Below are 9,781 nucleotides of genomic sequence, written 5' to 3' on the forward strand. Positions count from 1 at the left end.
GTAATGTTTTTCTGAATCAATGTTATCTAGGGGAGCTTCGAGCTCTACCCCGGGCCTATTCATTCGTTTGTGTTTTACTCTATTACTTATTACTCTAGAGTAAGATTTACTTTGGAAAGATTTGTCGATTTAACAAATTATTCTATGATAAGGAAGCAATGGATGAAAAGTTTTAAATGCTTTATTCTAACATGATTAATGACTTGGATAAAGATAATTTTTCATAAGATGTGCAAGCACATGTTTTATTATCAAAGTCCCATGAATAGGGCAAAAATAGTACAATTCTTTGGGGGAGACAACCTTTTACCCCTAGTATGCAAATTTTCCTAAGGATATTATGAAGCTGATTTGGCTAAGATCATCAACCCTGATGAGGGTCAATGCGAAGATGGTTTCAACGAAGATAAACCCACTAAAGAATCTCAAGACCCTCGTGAAGTTGAAACTGTATGGTAAGATTGCGAGGAGGATGTAGTCGATAGTTCAGCAAGGGATGAATGTATGGAACACATTAAAGGAAACAAGGTTGACTATTGAAAGGTTATGATTTATCTGTATTTCACTTAACTTTGCTTGATAAGGTAGATATGGATATGGTAAAATTCTTTATTACAAATCCTAATCATCGACTGCTCAAAGTGGAAATTGAGCTTGGGAACTGAGGCATGAAAGGTCTATGGCAAAGCTCGAGTCTTAGAAGAGAGGATTTGGAAAAGCAAAGCCAAGGCTAGGCTATTTAAAGATAGGTTGCTAGAAAATCTCACTGTTGAATTCGAAGAGTCTTGCCTAGAGATTTGTGTGCCCGAAGGTCGAAGTTGCTCAATGATACAAAAAGTTGCCCTTTGTTAAATGTGCACCAGCAACATGACATTCTTCATCGTTGCTGCCCATTCTCCACGATATTCGGATCGCACAACTAAATCCGAAGTGTCAAAAATTCATAAGGAACGAAGCCAAGGTGCCACACATCTGAAGAAATAAAACGGTACATATTCCGACTTACTTCGAAAGGCATGGTCTCTGGGTAATTATCCATCCTCATGGGGAACAAGTCATTTCAAATACATAGTTAGGGGCACTTGTGCGACCTTGATTTTTCGTGGTCGGAGTAAGGTGTATCAGAATACACGTAGATCAAAAGTCCATTCATGGACTCAACAACCTTTGATGCGGAGCTGACTAAATGGAGTAGTGATGCTAGCATCATCCTGTTTTGGAATTAGTGGGCAAAGCCGGACGACTTCGTTGAGATTGACTGTGCTTGTTCCGCAAAATACGGAAACCTAATCTAGCAACATCTACTTCCTAGATATATTCTCCTAGTTTAATGAGGATTTTACTATCCTAAAAGATCCTTTCCTGGACTTGTATAAATACACCCTTTTACGGTTCATCTATGGTAACACCATCTTTGCACACTTATTCTCTTGCCCACTAGTTGAGTCTTAATATTGCTTACTAACCTAATTGTCAAAGAACTTTTGACTTGCACACCCTCCGGTCTTTGGCTTACTCACGTTTGTGTGTTCATTTATAGATAAATGAGTTTAAGCATCCTCATCTCTTACAGCATGTACAAATTTGATTCCAACACCTCTTGTTTATTGGAACCAAATTTGTGCAAAAAAAAAAAAAAAAAAAAAAAAACAAACATACGCGTAGTTTGGCTTTCTGTGATGTTTTTGGCTTTTTGCCTACTTGTGTTTGTCCCTTTGGACCCGTAGTCCAATGTTTGGGCCTGTGTTCTGTTAACCTATTTTATTTAATTAATTTACTTGCTTTATACACAGATTGCCTTGTATATGTGTGTTCCTTTGCAGGAATTATGAACTCGAAGTTTCCAATATAGGACCATAAAAACCTAAAGTTTTCATACAACATACATCTGTGAAACTTAAAGTTTTTCATGCTAAATTTAAACCAAACATGTCTCTACACCTTGAATGTTATACCTTTTTACTATGGACGTTTTTTTACCTATAGTACTGACCACATTCTTTCTCCTTCCTTTGCAGCAACATGTTGAATCATAATAAACTTGACTTTACCGCTCTAGTAGTATCTGGAAGGAACTACCTAAAGTGGTTCAAGACATAAAGCTCTACCTCACTGCAAAGAGTCTTAGAGTTACCATTGAAGTTGAGACGGATAACTTGGTTGGCAAAGCTACCAAAGCCACTGCCATGATCTTCATCTAAAGACATATGCATGATGCACTGCGGACTAAGTACATTGCTAACGAGGATCCATGAGCCTTATGGCTCGCTCTGGATGAATGATTTAATCATAAAAAAGATATCTTCTTGCTTGAAGCAAGACAAAACTGGCAGTATTTATGCTTCCAAGACTTTAAGTCTATGAACGAATACAGATATGAAGTTTGTCGAATCCGATCATTTTTCAAGTTTTGTAAGGGGACTTGAATGAATACGATCTCCTAGAGAAAGCCTATTCCACCTTCCATGCCATCAATGTTGTCATGCAACAACAATATAGGGCAAGTTTAACAAGTTTTTTGATTTGATCTCTGTTTTACTACTTACTGAAAAGCAAAACCATCTGTTGATGAAGAGTCATCAAGTTAGACCTATTGACTCGAGTGTTGTGCCCAAAGCCCACGCCAACACATCTTGAGGCCCATAAGGATGCACAAAGCATCATGGATATGAGAAGGGTCCCAACCCTCTACCATGGGCCCAGGATCGACAGAGCAGAAGCCAACTTAAAGGAGGAAGTTCGGCCCCGAAGTGTGATTCCTTCGCTCCCAAGGCTTCCAACTTCAAGAATAAAGGCAAAGCTCCCACCACCATGGAAGCAATGAAGTTCAAATGACCATTCATCTCGAGTTTACTGAGCTCCCACTCATGTTGTTGCTAAATATCATTAACGTCGTAAAGCCATAGAGATAAACTTTGTTTACGTGGACAATCCAGAAGATACCACTTTGGTGATTTCTGATTTTCAAGAGGCATCTGTAGCGATTGAAGATTATAACTTTTAGACATAGGCCGAAGTGTGGCCAACTTTCTCTAGTGGCCGAATCCCCTTTAATTTTTTTTTGTTTTAGTTTTTCGAACAATTTTCGATGTAACTGGATATTTGTGTGTTTTGTTTTAAATTTTTAGATAATTACTTTATGTATAGTATTTCTCGAATAATTAATTGAATGAATGGATTTGAAATGTAAGTTTGAACATTTATTTAAAGTTACATAATTTTTCAAATTTACATTCCAGTGTTACATAATAATGTTAAACTTACACAAAATGACATTGTTATTTATAAAAAGAAAATCTACGCTCAAATTTATGCAGTGGGCGTCCTAATGCACTACAAAGGTAGGTTGTTATACTTAAATGTGATTGCATTACACTATCAAGGTTCAATTTAACGAGTACCATTATCTTTTTTTTTAATTTTTTTTTAAAATATTAATTACAAGCATATAATTTATTTATTACATTGGTGAAATGGATCAAGTCGTTAACTGATGAGGAATTCATTACTCGGCATGTATGGCTATGGAAAATATCGAATGGTGAACTTTTGGTTATGGGTATAAAATAACTTTTGAGGATGAATATGACACATCCATCACCGAACTAAATTATTGCCCTCCTTACTTACAGGCCATTTTAACTAGTTATTCTTAATCCAGAGTTTTGATCATTGAAACACAAGAAAGACACAATAATAAAGATAAAAAAAAGCGAAATTTTAAGTGATTTGTAGCTCAAATAGTTAAAAAAAAATAAAAAATTACCATGTATTAGAGCCCATTGCTCTTGTGTTTAAGTCACTCATCCCTTAAAATCGCTTCTATAAAATAAAATAAGAAGCAGAGAAGTGCAAAGTTAAAGAAGCAAAAAGAATTCAAAGACTGTGTTTTGAGTTGACCCCTTCAAGAAAGTTCTAAAACTTGTCATTAGAGTGATTGTATATTATTTTTACATTTTTCACACGTCTACAATAATTATTATGAATTTTATTAATTTTGCACTCAAATAAAAAACACTATTCATGAGGGTTTGGAGGGTTTTAAAAATATAAACGAAGATGTAACCGTGATCTATGTATGGAGAATGCAATCACAAATGTTTATATATTCTTTCAGTTTTTTCACAATTGTACATCTATTTTTATGAATTTTTATTTATTTTGAACTACCCTAGAAATACTATTAACGAGGGTTTCTAAGGTATTAAAAATTCAAACGACAATGTCTCCAAGCGTAGAGAATGCATGCATGAGTGTTTGCATAATTTTTCACATTTTTCGCACCCGCAAATTAAATTATAATTTTTTAGTATGTTTGGCTTTTTTTTTTTTTTTAGAGCAAGCGATAATACAGAAAAAAATAGTGAATTTTTAAGTGATTTGTAGCTTTAAATAGTTAAAAAAATTACCATGTAATAGAGCCCATTGTTCTTGTTGTTTAAGTCGCTCATCCCTTAAAATCACTTATATAAAATAAAATAAAAATAGAGAAATGCAGAGCTAGTGTAAGATCCCATATCGCCCAGGGGAGTGATCCTTATATGTATATTCTCATCCCTACCTAGCACGAGGCCTTTTGGGAGCTCACTGGCTACGGGTTCCATCGGAACTCCGAAGTTAAGCGAGTAGCGCGCGAGAGCAATCCCAGAATGGGTGACCCACCGGGAAGTTCTCGTATGAGTTCCTAGAAACAAAACCGTGAGGGCGTGGTCGGGGCCCAAAGCAGACAATATCGTGCTACGGTGGAGTCGAGCCTGGGATATGGTGGGGGCCCCGAGCCAGGATGTGACAATTACACTATGTTTGGATGAGAGAAATAAACTTGGAATTTGGATTAAAATCAGAATTTATAAATTGACTTGCACCAATTTCCTTGTTTGAATTCATAAACTTAGAAATTTAGAATTTCTGCATGAAAGAAAACTTGAAATTTGGGACCTCCTAAGTTTAAATTTAGAATTCCTAAGTTTAAATTCCATGTAAATAAGTATCATTCCCCAATTTCTATAATTGAGAGTTTAAAACTAACAAATTCCGTATTCAATTACATTATTCTTTTAAGTTAACCAAATAAGAAAATTCACAAATTCTAGAAAATAAAATCCCGTCATTTCAATTTTTTTCATTTTAAAATTTCTTAGTAATTTTAAATTTCTTCATCCAAACATACTAAAGAAGAAAAAAATAATTCTAATACAATGTGTTTTGGGTTTTGAATAAGGCACAATAAATTCTGGATAATCCCTCGGTGTTCTTTAGGGTTACTCCACTGAGGAATGAGTGGCCATGAAGGAAATTAAGTACATTTCACTTGGGATGAGTTGATTTATTAACAAGCCAACGGCCAAATTAATATTAAAGCTATAAACTTTTTTTCATTAAATAATTAGAGTGATGCACTATAAGGTAATTCTATGAAGACTAAAATTTTAAGTTAAATTTGTAAACTAAATGATGTGTCATCAATAGAAAATAAGTAAGTTAATCAACACTTAAGCAATAATTCAATCATGTACAATCACATCATTTAGTTTCAAAATTTAGTCTTCCAGCAATTATGAATGATGAGAAAAATGAATAATAAAGATTGAATAGAAAATTAAATAATTGTAAAAATCAAATCAAACGGCTATAAGACAAAAAATACTAAATGATGGGTAATATTGATGCCGAATCTTTACAAGCTTAATCTAATATAATATAACGTATATCTATGGTAACTGATTAGCAGACGCGCGTATACAAATATAGTAATTAATTTCTGGGGAGAGCGTGAGCATCAAATTATAGTGGGCTTAATTATTTCCGGCGCAGCTTTCTTAAGAAATGCTTTCCATGTAAAGGCATCCATTTCTAATTAATATAATAATTTAATTTACTTGAAATCTACACCATCCTGTTTGTATATAATTTTATATACAAAATATACTAGTTAGCTTAATGAGTTATTGCATAAATGCATGCACCGTGAAGATTATAAATACCCTACATACTTCAGTTATTCTCCATCAATCTCTCAATTCCTACAGCTACCTCCACCTTCTAGCAAAAATATTCAACTACATTCCGTTGCATTCTGACATCCTAATTGTTTTCGTTTAATCTCTTCTTTAATTTCTCTCTTGATCGCTCCCTTCCACGCAGAAAAGAAGGGAAAGAAAATGGATGAGTCTGCAAGTTGTTTTACCAGAGCTAGCGTAGTACCAATCATGATTCTCTTTATCTTACACCATTCATTTATTGCTGAGGGTACTACATTAGTTCTCAATATCCTGAGCTTCGGAGCTAAGCCCAATGGAGTAACTGATTCCACCCAAGCTTTTATGGATGCGTGGAGTGCAGCTTGTGCCTCTTTGGATTCCAGTACGATTACGGTACCAAAAGGGAGGTATTTGCTTCCGACTGCTATGGTTTTTAAAGGTGACAACTGCAAAAGCCCAGGTATTACTTTTTGGATTGATGGAACACTCGTCGCTTCGTCTGACTACCAAATTCTTGGCCAAGCTGCCAATTGGCTAAGCTTCGAAACAGTTACCGGCGTTTCCATTATTGGAGGTGGACTTGACGCCAAAGGCACCTCCTTGTGGGCATGCAAGTTAGCGGGAAGCACTGATTGCCCCAGCGGAGCAACGGTTAGTAATTTCCTTTTTCTTGTCAAGGTTTTCAAGAAGTATATCATGTCATACATGTAACTAAATTATTTTTTCCGGACTGGGGATCGAAGAGTTTGAGTTTTACAAACTCCAAAAACATTAGGATCGACGGACTGATGTCGTTGAACAGCCAGATGTACCACATTGTTATAAACGGGTGCCAAGATGTTCACATTCAAGGGGTCAAAATCATTGCCGCCGGCAATAGCCCCAACACTGATGGCATCCATGTTCAATTGTCAAGAAATGTTGCAATCTTCGACACCTCCATCAAAACGGGAGATGACTGCGTCTCAATTGGCCCTGGCACCAAGGACTTGTGGATCGAGCATATATCGTGTGGACCAAGTCACGGCATTAGGTTAGATTATAGTGGTTGCTTGCCATGCTTATCTATACATAAGTTTACGTTGACTTGTATTATAACACATGGACTAGTTTTAACATGTGGCCCCATTCATTTAATGACCACCAATAATTACTCCTAAATAGTTAGTAGTAGTTTAGGGTTATGCTTACAAGGGTGCGGTAATTGCAGCATAGGGAGTTTGGGCAAAGACTTGGAAGAGGAAGGAGTTCAAAATGTGACAGTGAAGGATGCAATTTTCAAGGGTGGCCAAAATGGTTTGAGGATTAAGTCTTGGGCAAGGCCGAGCCACGGGTTTGTTCATAGTGTCCAATTCCTTGACGTCGTCATGCTCAATGTCCAAAATCCCATTATCATAGACCAAAATTACTGCCCACACAACCTCAACTGCCCTGGTCAGGTATAAGCTTAATTCATTTAATATATACATGCGGTTAATAATGTACGTCCTTAATTCCTCTCTACTTACTGTCTCTTTAAACATTTCCGTCTATTGTGCTTCAACATATAGGTATCGGGTGTGAAAGTCAGTGATATATTGTTCCGAAACATTCAAGGGACATCGGCAACAGCAATCGCGGTAAATCTTGATTGCAGTGCAAAAAATCCTTGCAGAGGGATAAAACTCGAAAACGTGAGCTTGACCTGCAAGAAGCAAGTGGCTCAGTCATATTGTAGCAATGCAATTGGAAAGACTTCTGGCCTTATACACCCAACTAGTTGTTTGTGATGGCATTCAACAAAAATCTAGGCATCAAAAGACTTGTACAGATGATTATCTACACACAGAGACACATAATGTTCTGTGAATAAAGATCATTCATTTATTCATTGCTAGTTAAGTTGACAAGAACTCCATCAATTCTATGTTGCTGATACAAATTCATTACACTGGAAATCATCACCATTAATTTTCCTTAGCTTTTAACATGCATTGGAAATATTTTTTATTTATTTTTTATTAGTACAAATGCTATTATATTGATGAAAAAACTTCAATTACAAAACGAGTCTTGGAAGATGACATCCCATATAGCATTAGAGACTTCTCGAACCAAACTATAGAAGTATCAACTGAAAGACTAAACTTAGCTAAGTGGCGAGCGACACTGTTACAAAGCCATTTTATTTCTTTTCGGTGAAAACCATTACAAAGCCTAGAGATATGAATGAAGGTTATTTCCTGCACAGCAAGTTGGTGTATATCTTCCACAATCAAGCTTAATAGCTAAAAAATTTATTCCTAACTCGTCAAATTTATCAACAAGCCCAGTGAAACACCTCCCCGAGTTCAGTGCATGCGCATGTGGTTAGTAAATTGACTACTCTATCTGTTCAAAGCATGCATTATCGCCTTGTGTGGAGCATAAACATAGCATTGAAGGTTCTAAAAGAACGATTGGAAGAGCGGCAATGGCAGGGCCAGTAAACCATGAATGAAAATGAAAAGACAGATCACAAGTCTCACTTGATTGCATAATAGGTCTATAGGTGGAAACACACATGCTGTTTAAATCCCTGTATTTGGGGCATAGAATTTTGATTTGGATCAGCAGCTGGTCCAAAGCAATCCATGGTGGAGGAGGTGGGTAAAGGGTGTTTCTTTTATGAGAAAACAAGAAATTGAAAGCTTTGGAAATCTCAGGATTCATGATAGCTCAGAATGGAAGGTAAAAAGTGAAGTTTTTGTTTGTTCCCTTTTTAAGTACTGACCATTTAAAATTGATATGTTTGTTGTTCGTGAGTTAGTGGAGGAGTTTTGTTCACTCAAGTAGCTGCAAATACTTTACAGAACCGCGAATGCAGAACGTTAAACATAATTAAAGCCAAAATTAACTAAGGCCCAGCCCTACCTATTCCTGTTAAAAGCTCAAGGGAGCTGATCAATTTCAGAGTCCCATAAGGCCAGCGCGAGACCCCAGCCAAAGTCTGAAGACAACACGACACGTGGTAATAGTTAATAAGTAACTAAGTCTCGCTGAGGTGACACTCCAGTCGAGGTCAAGGTGATTTGGCTGCTTTATAGTGGCAATTTAGGAGTTCCAGAGGTTTGAAGGGTCAAGACTTTGGGATATTACCTTTATCTCTGACAATAAATCACATCGTCAACTTATTTCAAGAGGAACTGTGCAGAAAAGAGAGCTTGAAGATAGGACACTCAAATCAAACCAAAAAACACCTTTGCTCTTCGCAACTAATGTTTTGTACTTCCTTACAAGTCGTTTTTGTTAGAAATTGGATATTTAGGGAATGATTGAGAAACAACAGAGGTAAGGAAGAATAAAAAGGAATTCTTGGGAGAATTTCAGTAACTGCAAAACATGGCAGCAGCACTCAGATTTCATTCATTGTTCTTTTCCAAAAACATTCTTACTACTTATCTGCAGGTATTGCAGATAGTACACGTCCTTCAAATGGACAGCTGGATATACGAATCACAGCCCTACACTAGTTCTAATCCTAGCCTTACATTTGTTCTCTGAAAAACTAGAATCCTATGCTTCATTCCTTCACAAACTAGCCGTTACAGCTTTTAAATTCCTTTTGGTCCTGCCTTTGAACCTTCAAGTCTGCAATATAGCTTACATTTTAACACTCCCCTTTAAGCTATTTCCAAACTTGACTCCTAGCAACCCTCTGAGGTAGGTAAATCTTTCTTTAGGTAGTGGCTTGGTGAAGACATCTGCCACTTGATCTTCAGTTTTGCAGTATAGTAGCTGAATCACATTTTGTTGCAAATCTGTGTGCACACCTTTGGTTG

At 36.4% G+C, this 9,781-nt stretch overlaps 1 protein-coding gene across 1 annotated transcript; it reads left to right on the forward strand.

Annotated features, from left to right (window-relative positions):
* Positions 1-6,209: 6,209 nt before the first annotated feature.
* On the forward strand, positions 6,210-7,750 carry LOC137744434 (polygalacturonase-like). The gene is made up of 4 exons (XM_068484249.2): positions 6,210-6,632; positions 6,725-7,014; positions 7,192-7,420; positions 7,532-7,750. The coding sequence occupies exons 1-4, from the start codon at positions 6,210-6,212 to the stop codon at positions 7,748-7,750; spliced, it is 1,161 nt and encodes a 386-aa protein (XP_068340350.2).
* The last annotated feature ends 2,031 nt before the right edge of the window (positions 7,751-9,781 follow it).

The sequence above is a fragment of the Pyrus communis genome, chromosome 12 (assembly GCF_041283825.1).
Source record: "Pyrus communis isolate YQ-2024b chromosome 12, ASM4128382v1, whole genome shotgun sequence".
NCBI lineage: Eukaryota > Viridiplantae > Streptophyta > Magnoliopsida > Rosales > Rosaceae > Pyrus > Pyrus communis.